Source organism: Dysidea avara, chromosome 13 (genome assembly GCF_963678975.1).
Source record: "Dysidea avara chromosome 13, odDysAvar1.4, whole genome shotgun sequence".
NCBI classification, from domain to species: Eukaryota; Metazoa; Porifera; class Demospongiae; order Dictyoceratida; family Dysideidae; genus Dysidea; species Dysidea avara.
The window spans coordinates 3355238-3374155 of NC_089284.1; the positions used below are offsets into that span (position 1 = coordinate 3355238).

The 18918-nt window shown below is 37.5% G+C and overlaps 2 protein-coding genes and 4 non-coding genes across 6 annotated transcripts in view; 4 read left to right on the forward strand and 2 right to left on the reverse strand.

Annotated features, from left to right (window-relative positions):
• Positions 1-18918, forward strand: part of LOC136243395 (RING-type E3 ubiquitin-protein ligase PPIL2-like) — a 21945-nt gene continuing 3027 nt past the window's right edge. The window contains exons 1-28 of the mRNA XM_066034909.1: positions 1-316; positions 1392-1602; positions 1652-1701; positions 1753-1864; positions 2069-2120; positions 2488-2539; positions 4201-4292; positions 6591-6680; positions 6745-6820; positions 6868-6968; positions 7013-7057; positions 9178-9301; positions 9471-9529; positions 9655-9715; positions 10398-10426; positions 10478-10574; positions 10951-11005; positions 11073-11129; positions 11380-11449; positions 11545-11607; positions 11718-11744; positions 11807-11922; positions 12075-12198; positions 13315-13460; positions 13793-13919; positions 14128-14183; positions 14686-14875; positions 18427-18559. Of these exons, the coding sequence (XP_065890981.1) occupies positions 1571-1602; positions 1652-1701; positions 1753-1864; positions 2069-2120; positions 2488-2539; positions 4201-4292; positions 6591-6680; positions 6745-6820; positions 6868-6968; positions 7013-7057; positions 9178-9301; positions 9471-9529; positions 9655-9715; positions 10398-10426; positions 10478-10574; positions 10951-11005; positions 11073-11129; positions 11380-11449; positions 11545-11607; positions 11718-11744; positions 11807-11922; positions 12075-12198; positions 13315-13460; positions 13793-13919; positions 14128-14183; positions 14686-14875; positions 18427-18559 (2236 nt within the window). The 5' untranslated portion in view covers positions 1-316; positions 1392-1570. The remainder of the gene's footprint in view (positions 317-1391; positions 1603-1651; positions 1702-1752; positions 1865-2068; positions 2121-2487; positions 2540-4200; positions 4293-6590; positions 6681-6744; positions 6821-6867; positions 6969-7012; positions 7058-9177; positions 9302-9470; positions 9530-9654; positions 9716-10397; positions 10427-10477; positions 10575-10950; positions 11006-11072; positions 11130-11379; positions 11450-11544; positions 11608-11717; positions 11745-11806; positions 11923-12074; positions 12199-13314; positions 13461-13792; positions 13920-14127; positions 14184-14685; positions 14876-18426; positions 18560-18918) is intronic.
• On the forward strand, positions 3123-3194 carry Trnae-cuc (transfer RNA glutamic acid (anticodon CUC)). Its single transcript has one exon. It is a non-coding gene; the product is annotated as a tRNA-Glu (tRNA).
• On the reverse strand, positions 3723-3794 carry Trnae-cuc (transfer RNA glutamic acid (anticodon CUC)). Its single transcript has one exon. It is a non-coding gene; the product is annotated as a tRNA-Glu (tRNA).
• Positions 4459-4530, forward strand: Trnae-cuc (transfer RNA glutamic acid (anticodon CUC)). Its single transcript has one exon. It is a non-coding gene; the product is annotated as a tRNA-Glu (tRNA).
• On the forward strand, positions 5597-5667 carry Trnae-cuc (transfer RNA glutamic acid (anticodon CUC)). Its single transcript has one exon. It is a non-coding gene; the product is annotated as a tRNA-Glu (tRNA).
• Positions 12199-13253, reverse strand: LOC136242952 (protein yippee-like 1). The gene is made up of 4 exons (XM_066034457.1): positions 12959-13253; positions 12863-12906; positions 12692-12800; positions 12199-12530 (listed from the first exon to the last, which is right to left on the reverse strand). Exons 1-4 carry the CDS (start codon positions 13064-13066, stop codon positions 12438-12440), a joined length of 354 nt encoding a protein of 117 aa, XP_065890529.1. The 5' UTR covers positions 13067-13253; the 3' UTR covers positions 12199-12437.

The following is an 18918-nucleotide window of genomic DNA, read 5'->3' on the forward strand; positions in this document are numbered from 1 at the left end:
CTGTTTTCTACTATCGTATTTAGTGTTTGGGTCCTGAAGTACTAACTAGCTAAAATATGCGTTGTGCTGTAGATTGACAGTCCCTATCATCAACTAGGCAGGTGTGATCATACAGCTAGCTGGCCCAAGAAATTCAGAATGAGGGGTGTGGAATATTTTCCATTTGCTGCGATTTAGTAGATGTTCATATTTTCATAGTCTTGTTTGTTAGTTTGTGTCATTAGCCTGTTGTTGCTGTTATCTTGGTTTGGTTGTGTGGAATACCAAGCACAGTTGATTCACAATTTATCATCCAAAAGCTTTTTGCAAAAATGAGGTAGGTTCTTTATGAAGGTTGAAATCTGCTATCAAGAGTTAATGAACTCTTTCTGCTATGCTTTACTTACTCAATGATTTTTTTTTTCTTGGCATGAATAGGTTATGACAAGCAGTAATGAATCCTCTGTGTTATACCATATAGGCGCAAATTTTTGAGGGATGGAATTTTTGCGAGTGGTGACAGTTTCATGAAAATATATGAGCCGTCTAGCGAAAATTCGACTAGTTTGCATAATTCTGTTTTCGAGATAAATCACATTGAACCATATTGGGTAAAAAAAACTACCTGCTGTAAAACTTTTACACACATTTTAATCGCTTCAGATACAATACTCGATTTAATATAACTTCTATACCATTGGGTTTGCCTCTTCGTGGATATCTTTTTGTGTCTGTCCATGAAGCAAACTGTTTTGTTTACGTTGTGGTAAACTGGCCCTTTCTAAGCTTGAACAGCTTTCTTACTTCATGAAAACTGAGGCAAGTCCCAGATCCATAGGTTGTACTTAAATTTATTTGAATTATTTCCGTATAACCACTGTACTTATTGCCCTCTATCACTATAACTATTCACCAGATAAGGTTGGTTTCCTCTCTAGGCAACAAAGAAATGATAAAGTGAAGTTCAAGAAAAATGCAAACTAGTCAGGTTTCACTCAGCAGGTCACATTCACAATATGATAATGTATAAAAGGTTTTTTTATGAAATTCCAATCAAAGATGATATACGTCACCTCAAACTAGTGCTGAAACCAATGGCAATTTTACTATTCAAATAGAAATGATCGATTATACAATAACATTCTTTAACCATGGGCGGTAAAGCCTGAGAGCTATTTCTATTTGGAATTTTTATGCCACTTTTTTCACAATCTAAAGATTCTAGGTTGGCTTCATCCATCTGATCACAGCTTACAACGAACATTCAAATAGTGTGCTAACTAACCAAATAATGCATGCCAATTGAATAGTTGAATATCTGAGTAATCATTTCATCACTAGCAAAACAATTGTCCCTCACCTATATGGTAAGTGATCTACTATAATGTATGTACTGTATTGTATCATTACAGGTGCACTATCTGACCACCAACAAGTGGTGCAAGAAGTCTCCATCAGAAACATGCACACAACAACTGTGTATAAGTGATTCGTAATTGAAATTATATTATTTATAACTATGAACCAATTCTGAAAATATTTCTCGAAATATATATTTTAAAATTTCTATTAAGCGCGCATCAACGAGACGATGGGAAAGAAACAGCATCAGAAGGATAAGATGTGAGTTATTTCAAACGCGTCCGTGTGGATATTATTGTGTGATGTTCAGGTATATAACATCTACGGAGTGGGCTGCGTTTTACGGAGGGAAGAAACCTGGTGAGATTTTTCAAATTAAGCGAATTCCCTGCCACTCATCACCTTACTTAGATATCAAAGAAAAGGCGGGATTTCGCCGCCTTCCCTTCCACTGCTGTGCATTATCGCTGCAGCCTTTCGAGGACCCACTGTGTGCCAATGATGGTACTGTATTTGACTTTATGTAAGTGATATACAGCTTCATAAATCAGTGCAACTGCACTAGAAAGTACACTTCAACGCATAAATTGTAGAGTCAGGTGTGCTTTAATGAAGTCTATGTAGTATGTTGCAATGTGTCATGCCATAGTGAGTTAGCTATATTGATTGTGCTATTATGGTTTGGAGATTTAATACAGTTGTGATAGATGTCTGTTCTGTTTTGCAGGAATATTCTACCTTATCTTCAGAAATATGGACATCACCCCATAACAGGCGAGGTATTGCTATAGTAATTACAGAAAGTTTTCCAAAATAAAAATGTACATGTAGTGTATAGCTAACTGTGAATTATGAAAGGGATTCCGCAATATTGTAGAGCCATCATTCCCAATTCCCAATCTTTGAGTGCCTGTCCTATGACTCCTATCTTTTCAGCTTGGTGGGTAAGAAATGACCAAAGGGATTCTGCAATATTGTAGAGCCAGTATTTCCAATTCTCAATCTTTGAGTGCCTGTCCTATGACTCCTCTATCTTTTCAGCTTGGTGGGTGCCTTTATACAAATATCCATTGATAGACAGACTTCAGCATTGTTATGTGCAGTATTACATATAAGTGTACACTTTTGTTAATCCACTTCATACAGCCACTGGAGATGAAGTCTCTGACTCGTCTACACTTCCACAAGAGCAATGAAGGTTAGTTATGAGTGGGTGGGGCTAGTCAAATCTGCAGATTTCTTATTGCATGACGTGTGTATGTGTATCAATGTTTGTATAGCTAGTGGTATTGCTACCATGCATACATGCAGTATCACTCTTGAAAACTTGAGTGGTGAAGGTGGCTTGTGATGTAGTGTACACCCCTGTAAATTAGATTTAAACATACAGTAAGAAACTAGCCAAGATGTGTCCCTATTACATGGTATAACCTGTTAGAAATATTATCCTAGCTGACATGGTCTGCTGTTTCTTAGCTCTGTTTTCATGTCATGGTAGTTATTCAGGTGCGGTGGGCTCTTGTTTTTGGTATTTGTTGTTTCGTAGCTGTCCTATATATGTGTAGTATTATTGTGCGTGTTTGTGATATGAAGTTTATTCCAGTGAGGTAATTCAGATCCATATTGAATCATTAGGAAATATTTCAGGTGATAAAGTATGAATTACTGGTCAACAATTTATACACCTGAAGATTGGTATACTTTGTATGCATGCATTTATAATAGCACTTTACTCATAGTACATGTACTTATTTACATTAAGTGACAGCAGATCACAGAAATCCCATTTGGTCTAGTGGTTAGGATATCTGGCTCTCACCCAGGTGGCCCGGGTTCAATTCCCGGAATGGGAACTTTTTTTTTCAGGTAGGGATTATTATGTATGTTTCTCCATCACACCAAGGCATGTGTTGTATATACAGATGATATTGTAGAGCAGTCTAACAAGGCGGTCAAGTCACTGTATACTGTGAGCATGGGCATGTGACCCGATAGGGTCTGGAAACATGCCATGTCACTGCATCATTTGCAAATAAAATTAAGTAGCTGAGAAGTGATCTGGCAAAAAACTGGACCACTTACTATGGCCCCATTGCTAGCTCATTGGCAGTACACACAGAGCCTTAGTTGCGTGAAAACATAGTGCTCTGTAGGGTATCAGAAAAAAAAGGAAAACAATAATAAAACAACCGGCTTTATCACAGCATCTATGTACATGTAGGATATCTTGACTTTTTTTATTCTCCTTCTATAATTATGCCAGAGCTGTAAGGAATTTGTTTTCAGTTGTAGATAAATAGTCCACCACAGACATCAGGCTCATCTAAACATTATGGTACCTGTACATCATATGCATCAACAAAATGTACAAAAAAAAATTGTTCCCATTCCAGGAATCGAACCCGGGCCACCTGGGTGAGAGCCAGATATCCTGACCACTGGACCAAATGGGACTTAATATAAACCACCATCGTTCAATGTCAATAAGTACTAAGAGAGGGATGCATACTAAATACTGTAGCTGCAGTTTGCAATCGATATATTATTATATATCAAATGTTAAATAAAGCTGTTGATACATGATCAGTAAGTGCTTATTTATGTTTAGGTACGTGATTTTTGTACAACTTTTAACTATGAATTCATCAACTACTGTATTCTTCCATTAAAGTTTCCCGTTGTATGGTATAGACTATAGTGTACCAGGAGCTCCTGCTCTTGAATAATATGGTATCATATTATTCATCTTTTTTTTCAAGTTACATGGGCATGTTTGTATTGACAGTTATAAAGAATGTTGATATGATAAAGTGTAGTCTGACATGAAAATTAATATTAGCTGTAATTGCTACATTGCAGGAGACTATCACTGCCCAGTTACCTACAAAGTGTTCAACGATCATTCCCACATTGTTGCTATTAAGACTAGTGGAAATGTGTTCTCTTATGAGGTACGAGTACTTTGTGTGTGTAGTGTAGTTGTAGTGTGTGTGTATGTATGTGTGTGTGTGTGTGTGTATGTATTGTACACTATAGGCATGTACTGTGTAAACTGTGTCAATAATAACTGTCATTCTCTCTTAGTACTTATTCACATTAAATAATGATTGTATCAAATTCCATTTGGTCTAGTGGTTAGGATATCTGGTTCTCACCCAGGTGGCCCGGGTTTGATTCCCGGAATGGGAATAGTTTTTGTTTCTGTTTCTTTGAATGTGTACTGGTAGTAGAGCTGTGAAACTTTACTGGGTAAACCAGTTAACCGACCAGTTATTTTTATATATTCAGTTATCAATTGTTTTTCTGCATAACCGAATAACCGATCTCTAACATTTTCAATCAACAATGTGTGTTTTTTCATCATTCCCGAACATTATGATGTCGTACTTGTAGTATATACATGGTGCCTATTATGTACTTTGGCCACAATATAGACAATTTGACAAACCATACTACAAATTTCAAGGTGCAAGTAGCCTAAAGCATAAAATTTGCTGAAAATTTTAGACAATTAGTTAACCGGATAACCGGCAGTTATGATCTGCTCAGTACCGGTTATGATATTCTGTCCAGTTTCACAGCTCTAACTGGTAGTGTTAGGTAGTACGCCTTTAAGTAATGTAAAGGCGTACTACCTAACACTACCATGTAAAAATGTTGGTGGTGTTGGTGGTGGTGGTGGACTAGTAATTTTCATGCATTGTAGTGTTGTCTACTACTACATGTAAAAATCAATTCCTTGTAGCTGTAGCATACGTGTAGTTAGAATATTTTTTTCCTTTTTGAAAAAGCCTTCATAAAAAATAGAAAAAGAAAACACTTCCCATTCCAGGAATTAAACTCAGGCCGCCTTGGTAAGCACCAGACATCCTAACAGACCAAATGGGACTTCCTCTATAAAATTTTCGTTATGTTTTAAGATATTGCAAGTACAACATTGTTTTTATGTTGTGTGTGTGTGTGTGTAGTGTAGTGTTGTGTTGTTGTGTGGTGTGTACACTATACCATACAATGGGAAACTTTAACAGTAGTTGATGAATCCGTAGTTAAAAGTTGTGCAAAAATCACTTACCTAAACTTATAAAAGCACTTACTGTATGAAATTTGACAAATTTAAAGTTGACCAATTCATACTGATTTCATCATTTGATATAATAATACACCTGTATATCGATTGCAAACTGCAGCTACAGTATTTAGTATGTTTCTCCCTCTTTGAACTTATTGACGTTGAATGATGGTGGTTTATATCAAGTCCTATTTGGTCTAGTGGTAGGATATCTGGTTCTCATCCAGGAGGCCCGGGTTTGATTCCTGGAATGGGATTTTTTTGTTTGTTTGTACATTTTGTTAATGTATTGTATATGTACAGGTACAGGTACTGTAATGTTTAGATGAGCCTTAATGTTTGATGACTGTGGTGAACTATTTACCTACAAATCTGGCATACAGTACATGTAATTATAGAAGGAGGATAGATATCCTACACTGTACATGTATGTATATAGATGCTGTGATAACTCTCTGTGTGCTTCCTTTTCGATACAGTAACCCTACTTTGGTGTCTGTAAAAGGGGGTGATTTCCCCATATTTCAGATTGTATCCTTTCTGTATTATTAACTAACCTTTGCCACCATGATGTGTTGAGGAACTCCTGAGTGCTATTTCTCATAGATGACTAAATTTCTTTAGTGGTAACTTCTTTATTAGGGTTTAATTGTTTCTAGCTGTTCACTTCAATGTTCATATACCTGTCTAAAAGTTTCTATGACTTAATACTTAAATATTTGAAAAAACGCTTAAACCAAGAGGAAAAAATAAAAATAAACTTTCCATTCCGGAATTGAATTTGGGCTACCTGGACCAGACATTAGACCGATTGGAATTTACTCACTAGCATGTCTTTACAAGTATTAGATACTGTCAGAACTCTGTGTGTGTGTGTGTGCGTGCGTGCGTGCGTGCGTGCGTGCGTGCGTGCGTGTGTACATCCTAACCACTAGACCAAATGGGACTTATGTTATTTTCCCTGTTTACAAGTAATAAGAGTCTAAGAAAGAATTTTCTGTATTGTGTATGCTTAGTAAATACTGTTTGTGTGCGCGCATGAATGGGTGTGTAGTGTGTATTTTGTGCATATATATTAGTTGGGAATTGTCTATACAGTTGCTTGAGCTACTGCAATTTGTAGCTAGTTAGTTTATCAACAGAGGCCTGAGCAATTTGTCAGACCCTATAATTTGTTTAGGCTATTGAGCAACTGAATTTGAAGTCAAAGAACTTTAAAGATCTACTGACGGATGAGCCATTCAAGAGATCAGACATAATCACCATTCAGGTATGTACTAGCCAATAATTTCTTGTGTGCCAGGTTGTTAGCACATGTGCTTCTTTTTCAATAGGACCCGATGGAATTGGAGAAATTCAACATAGCAAATTTTCATCATTTAAAGCACAACCTTTCCGTAGATGACGAAGGTAGGGTTTTTTAAAATCTACATATTACATTGATTTGTAAACATTAGAAGCAGAAAATGCTCGTAAGAATCCTTATCGGAATCTCAAGTCAGTTGCTGTGGAGACCAAGTCAGCTCTTGATAAACTTTATGCCAACTACAAATCTGAGGTGTGATCATGTGAGAGGTGATGTGAATTTATATGTGTCACTAGGAGAAGAAGCCAAAGGAGAAGGAGAAAGCAACTCATAGGAATGCAGTGAGTGGCCTTAATTAGGATACTGTATGGACATGCCCTTGATTAGAAGTGCCCCAAATGCATGGCATCTTTTGAAATTTTGACAATTTGGTGAAGCCTCGTTTATAGGGCCACCTTAAGGTTTGGTACCAATACATAATTAAGGCCTAAATGAGATGATTTTATTAATGAGGTAATGAACAACTGACTAATAATTGATGAAGGTTCTCAGGTAGTTTCCCTAAATGACACAATTTATAGGGCAGGCAAGGTATATGATGTGCGTTTTGATAGAAGGACTGTTAGAAAGAGGATATTGTACACACATGTACATAGGGGCTACAAAACTTTTACATAGTTATGTAACTGTTTGATACATAATACAGGAGGGAATGATTCTCTTGTATTATGTTGATGTAGAACTTACCTGTGAAATCTCTATGTGAAAATTTTATGTAGTTGGTTGTTCAGTTTGTAAACAGAAGCATATGAACTTGTGAAGTTTCATACACAAAACATACCACACTATCATGTTGATAATGTACTTATGTATTGCGACACCATTACATCACCTGTTGTAATTTGTGCCTACAAAATTGTCAGCTGCTTTATAATATAAGTGCCAAGTGCAGAAATGTTGTCCAATATAAGTTTGGGAAAGATCATACAGACTATGCACTTTTATGGCTTACTAATAGTGACAGCTTTTAGATATTTGAGTGAAAAAAAATTTTAGTGGGTCATGAGTTATTAAATGTTTTTGAGGCTCAGCTCAACGTGTACGTACTATAATCGAGTTCTTACTTTCTAGATGCAATATCCTTAAGAGAATTTAAACATTTGTCAAAGCAATAGAGTGTACTACACTGTAGGGAGGTTTGTCTTTTGTAACAAATTTTGGTAGTTATTTTTTACATACATTAATTTTCAACTAAACTACTAACAGTTTATCATCACTAGATACCACATCATGGTTATCACAATACTGTAGTTTACAAATTATAAGTGGAAACAAGACACATGGTATACGAATTTGTGGTAAAGCACTGTTGCTATGACAAAACAGTGACAAGCATTGCACAATTACAGGGTATATATTTCAGTAACCTCAGCCTTGTATGAAGTGCTGGGTATGTACTGTAATATTTCGAAAGCCTTACTACAAATATGTATCTTTTTTCAGTTCTGCTGGTCAATGTGACTAATGTTAGTACATAATACATATGCAATACGTGTGTATCACTCTAGTACTTCAATTTCAGTTCTTGTACTTTGTACTGTTGGTAATTCTGGTAGTTATCTTCCTTCTGCAGTGATTCAATACTGACACAAAAACTTCAGTTTGAAGTGCATGTACTTGTGTAATTGCCACACATAACAGAGCTTTCATGTAGGCTCCTAACTTGGTAACCAAACAAACCCACGAGATGTAACTGTTGGGGACAGTATATTCTACACAATATTAATAACTGGTACATGGTTGTAAGTAGGTAAGTGGATTAGAAACCAGCCGTGGATGCCTTTTGTTTGCAACCAAACACTTAGTCACTTTACAGAAACATGTTCTCAAACAATTGGCTGCAAGTTATACAAGCAATGAATTTTTTTTAATGGCTCCCCTACAGTTGGCACCTATGTGGTATTGTATACATGTGTAGTGTGTGTTGGGTGGGGGTAGCTGGGTGATTAGTAGAGCATTAGAGATGTAGTGATGGAGTGTTTGTACACTTCACTGTTATGCATGTTCCAAGCCAGCTAGCAACACTTTGGGTACAAGGGCATTGAGGTGTATTCACGCTGTTATATGTTGCACAACTTGCTAATGTAATTTTGTTGTTGGTGGCTTATTTGTTGGTGGCTTATCTGTTATCATAATAATATATTATGGTGTTTACTTTACCTGAGCAGATTAGTTTGTAGCAAGAGGGATATATTGATGCTTGTGCAAAGGGGAAACTGATCTGTGCATCCTTTTAATGCATGCCGCCAACTTTTACCACCAATGTTGTAATCTGTGTGGCTTCCCTGTGAGTGCAGGGACTCACGAAAAGATATTCATTTTCTGCAGTTCATTGGCTTACAGTAATGAATATTATTACTGTAATATTGTGGTACACCAGATGTGTTGTCATGTTATATAGGCTCACTACTCACTTGGAGCGGTAGCTCAATCCTTCACATCCACTACACACGTACCAGTGACCGAGAACGAGGCGGCCATTGTTGACCGAGACATACTTAGATATCGACTGATCAAGACTAAAGGTACTGATACACTACAACACTGCAAGCATAATTGCATTTAAAAGCATCTGCTGGTTAATTATTCTAGGAATCACTCTTACTTTAAGGGATAATTTTACCTCAGTTTCTAGGAGATGCAAAAAAAATTTTACCACCATGGCATATGTACATTGTTGTCTTGTTGCTGTAGCGTATGTCCGTCTGCATACTAACCTCGGTGACCTCAATTTAGAACTGCATACCGATCAGGTGAGTGTTGATAGCATACACACTTCAGTGTATGTCTGTTACCTATCTGTCCGTCAGTGTGTATGTATTATTTGCTGGCATGGAAGTATGTACATTCTACATGTATGTGTACTGTATGTGTACAGGTCCCTCATACTTGTGAAAACTTTGTCAAGTTGTGCAAGTCCCAGTACTATGATGACTCTGGTGAGTGCATCTTGTACATAAGATTAGACACATACACACATGCACCTTACACACTCACACAAGCACTCTATGCACATATCAACTGTGTATAGTGAACCAGACAACTGGCTTATACCATTCATAATGCCTCCTATCTTGATTTTTAAAATCCCTGGTTTTATTATTTTTATTTTTTTTAACCTTTTATCTACAATTACTTCACCATTGCCTGCTGTATTAAATTTGTATGATTGCATGAGGCAGAATGTCTACTGTACAGTTAGTATCTCTGCTAGCCATTGTGTCCAGAAGTGTCACGAGGGTCTTCCTGTACGCACATATGTGAAGCAGACATGTCAGTAGGAAATGACAAATTCTAAGCCCACCTGTGTATAGCAGATACATTGAGAGGATTCTTGAAAAAAAGTTTTAATTTGCTATGCTAAAGGGTGTAGCTGGGACAATGTACTGTGCTATATTGAAATTTATTGTATATTGATGGTGTACTGAAATTTTGTTGTTTTATAATAGCTGAGTAGCTCAAAGTACAATTAGTACACCATATGTACAGTACATTCACCCATACACACACACGCACACACACACACACACACACACACACACACACACACACACACACACATGCAAGCACATGTGCTTTAAATATTAGGCATTAATATTATGTAAATTTTCTAATGGACAGTATTTCATCGTTCAATTCGGAATTTCATGGTAAGCTAAAACTTTAGCAAGTGCAGCCTGTATTGTTGTGATTGTTGTTAGATACAAGGGGGAGATCCCACTGGAACCGGGAAGGGTGGAGAGTCAGCGTGGGGAAAGCCCTTTAATGATGAATTCAAACCTAACCTTGCTCACCAAGGTGAGAGGGATATATGTGTATGATCAAGGAGAGACTAGCAGATGTAAATACATACATACACACAAAACACACATGTAGCAAGCTTGAATTACTTACAAGTGAGTACATAAACAAAATACCATAATGAACACCATTTATAGGTACATATCATATAACCCACACACAGAGCTACTATCCTGTAATGCTACACATTATTATGTTGCCAGTGTAAGTGGTTTGGTGATGTGTACATTGGATGTGATGTGTAGATGTAGTGTGGTTTGTTGGACTATATCTGTAGTAGCTGGTGGCCATCCCAAACATGTAATTGTAATGTTCAGTTGATGGGTTGACCAATAGTCCATGACACACATATATACTATATTGTCTGTTACAGGTAGAGGAATAGTAAGCATGGCTAACAGTGGACCCAATACCAATAAGTCTCAATTGTAAGATGTGTGTGTGTGTGTGTGTGTTGGTATATACTGTGTGTTCATAATTTGTATTGTTTTTCAGTTTCATCACATTCCGCTCTTGTCGCCACTTGGATAACAAACACACTGTCTTTGGCAGGTGATGCATGTAGGCACACACCAACACCACTCACACAAGCGTGTGCAACACACCACACCACACACACACTCTTTAACACATGTTTTGTGTTACTAATTGAGATGGACATAGCTACAGCAGCTGTGGACAAGTGTGTGTAGCAATTTGTTTTTGCTATCATTCATAAGCTCCCATTAATAATGTAATGGCTTTTTAGAACAAGTGTATTGCATTCCTAAACTTGTTTAGTCCATTCCTCCTTGAATTAAAGGGTTGTGGGTGGATTTGATGTGTTAAATGCTATGGAGAAGGTGGAAACTGATGATAAAGACCGCCCATTAGTAAGTTGTGAGGTGTTGATATCATTAAATAGCTGTTAAATAATGCTGTGGTTTTAAAAGTGCATTAAATATGTTATTGCAACCAACTTCAATAGGAATCCATCATGCTAATAAGGACTACAGTGTTTGTAAATCCTTTTGAAGAGGCAGACAAGAAGGTAAGGATGAAACACTAAAATGATGCAACTTAACTTGCAATGTTTACCCAACAAGAACAGTGTGATGAAAATTAATTTATTATTTTTATAATTGCTATTATCTTGTACAGCTAGAGGAAGATGAGGCGAATGATGAGGTAAATTTACTTAACAAAACATGGTCACTAAATATAATGTGATTTGTTTTCATTCTGGTCAGGAGCAAGAGGCAAAACCCACATCATCGACATCTTCAATATTTAACACCAGCAGGACCACTCAGTCAGATGCTATTGGAAAATACATAAGCCAGAAGAAGCCAGCAGCAGCAGCTGGGTAAGCAATCTTGTAAAGATAGGTAGGGTGGTAGGATTTGATGTACTTCAATGTTTTGGTAAGGGTACCTGTATGGCTTCACATTTGGTTACACAATTTTTAAAGTTATATGAATTCACTTATGGTCAGCTGATGTGCTTATCATCCCATAGGACCAAGAGGCGGGTTGCTGAAGGTGGTGATAAAGACGTTGAACAAAGTGAAACAGCAGCAGCTTCAAAGAAGGCCAAACTAAAAACCAAAATTTCATCAGGATTTGGAAACTTTGACAGCTGGTGAACAAATAATGAACACAATTTCTTAACACTTGTACAAGTCTTAACTGTACAGATTATAACCCATCAATACATAACACAGTACATATTGTATAATATGTGGAGACAGTACAAAAACTGAAACAAAAACCATATTATATTATTTATTGAATAATGCTTCATTAATGTACGAATGTATGCGTTACTTTTTTTCAGTTTATAACTTCAGTTTTTGGTTAATCTTTTTAGTGAACAGTTTTATCAAGAGTCCCAGCAGTTCTCTTTGACCATGTGTGCAAGCTCAATGATGAATTTTCCTTCCTTGTACTTTTGGCTTGCTTCAAATGCATGTTCCTATTGTGATAAAATAAATAAATAAAAGCCACTTCCAATGTGTGGCTTTTCCAGCCAGATGTTTATTTTCATATCTTATCCCCACAAAACAGGCGTCAACTACAAACATTTGTTCGAATAACAGGTGACCTAATACTGTTGCCGCCGTGTTTACCACTCACGTATTTCCAGCCCAGCGTTGTTTTGCACGAGTTACAGTGGATATCGGCTACTGCGTGAAGTCCTGTTAACAAATATCTCTCCTCTGCCTTGCCGCATTTGACATTAACACTGTACACGATAAAATGTGTTCCGTTAATTCACACTTCACAGAAAATGTCACGTATGCTTACACTTTGTTGAAGAGGTATGCCTTTCCTTGGCTGCCTTGAAACGACTAAATAGAATGAGACAGTTATAAAGTCTTCACACGTTACGAAGTTGCTTACTTTTGATATTAACTCATCGTGGTTCGCTAAATGTGCCCTGCAGTGTACGCAGCTGTATCTACGGTGGCAATTCTCGGGAAGAAACTCTTGAAACTTGGCCCGTCCCATACTGCGTATCACTGCAAACGAACTGCCACTTGCTGTCTTTTAAATGAACACTTCTACTCGAACCTCTGTTTTATTGCCAAACTGAAAGTCTACGCTATACCGACACAGAAGCTACAAAAAAATTTCTGGTGTAAATATTTGTTTACATGCTCAACTTCCCCGCGACGACACGTGAGCAAAGCACTAAAAGTTTTGTCGTCACGCGGGAACTTGCCTTAATCACGTGAGAGGAAGGGATATCTAAATAACGCTCTCCTTGTTGTTTGGAAAGAATACGCAGGATGGCATCTGGCCTGAAGCCACCCCCTGAAGTAGTTAGGACTCAAGTTTTTGATGTTGGTCCAAGATATTCCGGATTAGCATACATTGGGGAAGGAGCGTATGGAATGGTTTGGTAAGTAAACGTAGTTGTGACAGATTTCTCACCTCGTGTCTATCCATTTTCTCCGTAGTGTGTTAAATAACTGAATATTTAGTGTTCTTGGAAGTATGTGTGTATATCTGGCTCATACATATCACGCGTTTTTCACAAATAGTCTGCCCGCATTGTGTGGGAGTTTATAAACCCGCTAGACAGTAAAGCAGAGTAATTAATCCGTCACCCTAACCCATGCTATTAAGGAATTAAGAGAAGTTCCAACTGCAGTCAGCTGTTTTGTGTTAATAATTCATGCTACAAGTGCTGGTTTGTGTGAAAATTTAGTGTGATGGTTGATGTTATTTTAGCTCAGCTACTGATAATCATGCAGGCGGTAAGGTTGCCATCAAGAAAATTAGTCCTTTTGATCACCAGACCTACTGTCAGCGGACATTAAGAGAGATAAAAATTCTCACAAGATTCAAACATGAGAATGTAAGTTTTTTTTGTCATGCTTGTAATGGTTATTACTTAAGTTGTAATAATCGCATCATTTCCCAAACATTGATGTCATATTTCATAGATCAAATAGACACTTGTTATAGCTATGCTAGGTGGTTGTTTTTGTAATAGGATGTGGTATGTAAAGTTATGCATAATGGTCTGTGATATTGTGAGGTGAATTTTTTCCCTATTTTTTCAGATCATTTGTATCACAGATATTCTGAAGCCCCCTTCTATTGAAGAAATGAAAGCTGTGTATCCTTCTCATTTGTAGGCAGAAACAATATGTATTTAGTTTGTATGATACTAACATACATGCGTACATACATATGTACGTACATGCATACATTATGTACTCACATGGTGGAAGTATGACACACAGATGGACTGACTGTTGTTAGTCACTTAGTGGTGGTGATATTATGGCCATGGCAACTGTGTGGTATGGATGTTATCACATATTATCACCCAGACTGCTAACATTATCAACTTGACCATACACCAGGGGTCCTCTGTATGGTATCCCATCCTTGATTGACACCTATGTACGTTATATACATGTGTTATGCATATGGTACATTATGCACATACAACATGCCATGCACGTATACTACCCAACACACACATTTGGTGTACCCTTCCTGAACTAAAATTTACTTGCACCTTTACCATACACACATGGGTGCACACCACACATATGCCTTTAACATCCGCTAACTCATGTGTACAATATTGTCATCCTTGACTGTGTAAACAGCTATATAGTACAGACATTGATGGAGACTGATTTGTACAAGTTGTTGAAGGCCCAACACTTGGGCAATGACCACATCTGCTATTTCCTCTACCAGATCTTGAGGGGTCTCAAGTACATCCATTCTGCCAATGTGTTGCATCGTGACCTGAAGCCAAGCAACCTTCTGTTGAACACTACTTGTGATTTAAAGGTCTGACCTTTGTGTGCATGCAAGTGCTGTGTTGTTGTTGTTGTGTCCATACGTGCGTGCGTGCGTGCCATTATGTTGTGTTGTTGTTGTGTGTGTGTGTATGTGTGTGTGCAGTGTACATGAGTACAATGCTGTTTGTGTGTCACAGTGTGTGTTATCAGGTTTTGCTATTCCTAGAAAGGCCGGGGGGAGGGGGTTGTACCCTGCAACCTTGCAGCTTACTAGGCTACTAGCTACTAAGGCTGGGACAAATATTGATTTTAATAACTAATTATTTTGACTGCAAATGAATGAAGCTTCAAGCATTCTTTTTAGCATTAAAAATGTAGATGACTGAACAGTTTCTTTGTTGATGTTCTGGTCGCAGAAAGCATTATAACAGCCCAAGTAACAAACCAATACAAGAGTGAGGATGAATATTGAGGAATTGAAATCTCATGTATTCACCACTACGGTACCACCCAAACGCAACGTCGCGTGTAACAATTGTGCGTGATTAAAAAACTTGCTTGAAAAGGGGACGCAGCAGTAATTTCATTTGCGGGTCTTCATCCCTTGACTGGTAGGATGAGGACTCGTGAACGAAACAGCTGTCATGCCCTTTTTCGAGTGAGTTTGACTTGCAAGCGAAATTGCTGCCACACCCCCTTTTCAAGCAAGTTTTTTGATCGTGCACAATTGGTGCTCACGATGTTGCATTTGAGTGGTACCGCAAATAAACACAAAAACAAATGCGGAATAGTGACTCAGGCATGCGAATAGTAAGAAATCAAATATTCGGAACTATTTGTCCCAGCCCTACTATAGTTACTAGTGATGTGTTTATAGGCTGTGTAGTATCCTAGTTTCTTGTGTGGTAAAATGCCAGTATTGTGCAGTACTATTCACTTTATGCAAGTTGGGTAACTAGTCCATTTGTCCACTGCAACATCTGGTTGTCTGGTGTCTGCTCCATCTTTGTGTTTGCATCTTGATGTTGTTGAGGAAGTTGCCAGCCACCTCTAGCAGCTGTGCATAGCCACACTGTGCAGATTTCTATGGCCTTGTTGTTGTAACTCTAGTGTATAGTCTTTCCTCCTTCTACTTCTCTAAACCTTCTGTCTTGTGTAATATGAGAGGAGGTGGTCACTATTTCTGTTGACAATTTAAGCCACTTTGTATCATGTTTAAAAGTTTGTGCAAAACATGTTTTACATAATTCCCATAAATTGAGACAGTAAACAAATAAACAGTGATTGCAATAGTATATGTAAGGAATGGTATGTTAGCCATAGTGTTAAATGACAAATATTTGGCATTTCATTTTTTGCAGCAGAATTGTTTCAACAATGAAGTAATTAGCTTGTCATGTATGCTTTGTACCACTGAATGCGGCGTAATACTCTGTTTTGTTGTATATTGCAGGCCTGGTATATTGTGCTGCTTGGTTTTGTTTATCCTATCAAGCTACACATCTCCTGACTACAAGTATTTAATGCACTAAACTGTTGTTCCTGATAGTTGGTTAGGTTACATATGTAACTGTTAATTCACTAGGTCATACAAATGGTTTGATCATGGGAGCTTCCATATGTTCATTGTTCCTGTCCAACAGTACTCCCGGTTGTACTGAAGTCTTTATGATCACTTGAGAGTGACTGTTTCTTTCCTAAATTCACCCAAGCTGAAGCCTCACTTAGCAACCACCCTGCTATATTATTAGATTATATAATATGGTGTAACCACATTGATAAGACTAAATGTGACCTGCAGCTGAGTGAAAACCAACTAGTTTGCATTTTCTCAAACTACGTTTTATGACTTCTTTATTGTTTAGAAGTAGGCTGTCAGAAGTTTTAGCCTTATCTCGAGTTGAAGCAATAGACAGCAGGAAGAGCAAACCAATTAATTTGTATAGTTACTAGAGTGAAAATTTGCTCATGTAGTCAATCATGAATGTGTAACAGGCTATGGAGTTGGGGCTTGTATTCATGGAGAATTTGTAATGGCACAGATTTTGGCACCCGTGCTTTCATTCAAGAAGGTTATTCAAGCTTTAAAATGGTGACAATAAAGATACATTTTACTACAACGTAAATAAATACACATTTGCTTTATGGTACAGAAGCAAAACAACAGAGATATTCTTACTTTCTATGAAGACACGAATCCAATAGTATCCAATTTGAGTATTGGTCTTGCAGCAATATGCGTAAAAGTAATATTTGTTTTACCCTTGTAAACTGGTTAGTTTTTTGCTCAGCAGGTTGCATGTTCTTAACCCATTCCTACCGAAGTTATTTCGTAAAACCGCAGAAAAACCTCAGGAAATGAAATTTTATGGCTTGTGTGATCTTTGCGCAATACGTGAGGACCCCACCCATTAATTAACACGGAACGCTATATACCATATGAAAGCCATCTTTCCCTTCTACCCAAACATCTAAAAACCTTACAACAAAACACATAACTCACGCGCTTTGAAGTGAAGAAAGGCGCATTGTTATTCTTCGCCATAGCAGCGAAAGATGGACGCCGCCATCTTGTTATAACCCCCGGTTACATCATACTGTATATTTTTAGAATCCTTATCACGTGAGGAGTAGTTTTATTCTTAGTAGAACACACCATGATGCTCAGAGCGAAAGTTATCGAAATTTAAACAGGTACAATTGTTTTTGATGCGTGTTTGTGTGTTTATAAGTATTGATAGTTCCCCATACTTGTTCTTATCGTTTTGCGTTAAACTTTATTAGAAACGCCTGGGCCTACTCAGCAAATTGGTGGTTATTTCAACTTCATAGCCCTTAGGACGAAAGAGTTATGGGTCCATTTATAAAGGGCACCCGTAACACGCATTTTTTGGCAATATATTAGCCATTCGGTAATAAAGGGTTAATATTCACCCTAGAAATAAGTGTCACCACAAGTTTAGGTGTTGTCAAAATAGAACATAAAGTTTCAATCAACTCAGCTGTGTTTACTGCTCATTTATTGATGGCGCACTAGCTGAGATTATTAATGGTACTCTGTTTTGACTTTGTTCTGTACCTGTTGTATCCAATACAGCTGAAATACTTAGTCTTGTTTCCATGCCACTGCATGTCCTGTAATGATCATGGTGCAAGCTATATAGTGGACAAATATTTTGTGTCTAGTTTGTGTTGTGTATTGTTTGAAATGCTAAAAATGTGTTTTTCACAATGCACAAAACTGAACAGTATGACTGGGAATTTGGTGGGGTCTTGTGATTGTTACCTCACCAAATAAGCTTGCTGGGTGAACACAGTAATGTAAACATCCATGATTCACCTCAGTAGTGTCATGTAGAACTGTGAATATGGGCTAATTATTGAGTGATGTTTAGCATACTTCAGCAAGTTTTCATTGTGACAAGTGTCCAGTCCCCTACTGCACACTTCTGCTCGTGTAACTACTATATCACTTGTCTAGGTAGATTATATAGCCTCTGGCTAAGCCTACAACTTGTTCTCAGAATGTTTAGTGTAGTATGTTTAAGTGTTACAAATGAGAAAGTGTAGAGAGAAGTTTAACGTCTTATTCTTGTTTAGATATGTGACTTTGGTCTGGCAAGAATTGCCGATCCCGGCAGAGACCACACTGGATTTCTGACTGAGTATGTTGCAACTAGGTGGTACCGTGCACCAGAGATCATGTTAAACTCTCGGGGATACACTAAAGCCAGTGAGTTTAATGTAACAATGCTCAATATGTGTATTCCACTACATATAACATGTACAGTGGTGATGTGATATTGATGCTTTGACCAGGTAGGGTAAATACCCTATAGTGCTCAATACTAAGTACTGTAATGATTGTCAGTGAACATTCTTTGTGTTTGTTAGTTGTTAGTACAGTAAGTGCTGTATTCCTTCCATTAATTGGGTGAGCAATGGTTGTTAATTCTCGATTGCCTGTGAAACTGAGACAAGATTTTCACAGTTTGTTTTTTGCTGTAATGCAAACACAACCAGAAACTCCACCACATTGCATCCATTCCTCCTGTAATTCTTACTGTGTGAATTCAGTTTGTCTGTTGGATA

What these genes read in the sequence shown, in the direction of transcription:
- LOC136242952 (XM_066034457.1), bottom strand. Translation starts at nt 13,066, where the DNA reads ATGGGACGGGCCAAGTTTCAAGAGTTTCTTCCCGAGAATTGCCACCGT. An exon ending in ACGATGAGTTAATATCAAAA is followed by an intron (nt 12,907 to 12,958) that starts GTAAGCAACTTC and finishes CATTCTATTTAG; the next exon opens with TCGTTTCAAGGCAGCCAAGG. An exon ending in CAACGCTGGGCTGGAAATAC is followed by an intron (nt 12,531 to 12,691) that starts GTGAGTGGTAAA and finishes TTATCACAATAG; the next exon opens with GAACATGCATTTGAAGCAAG.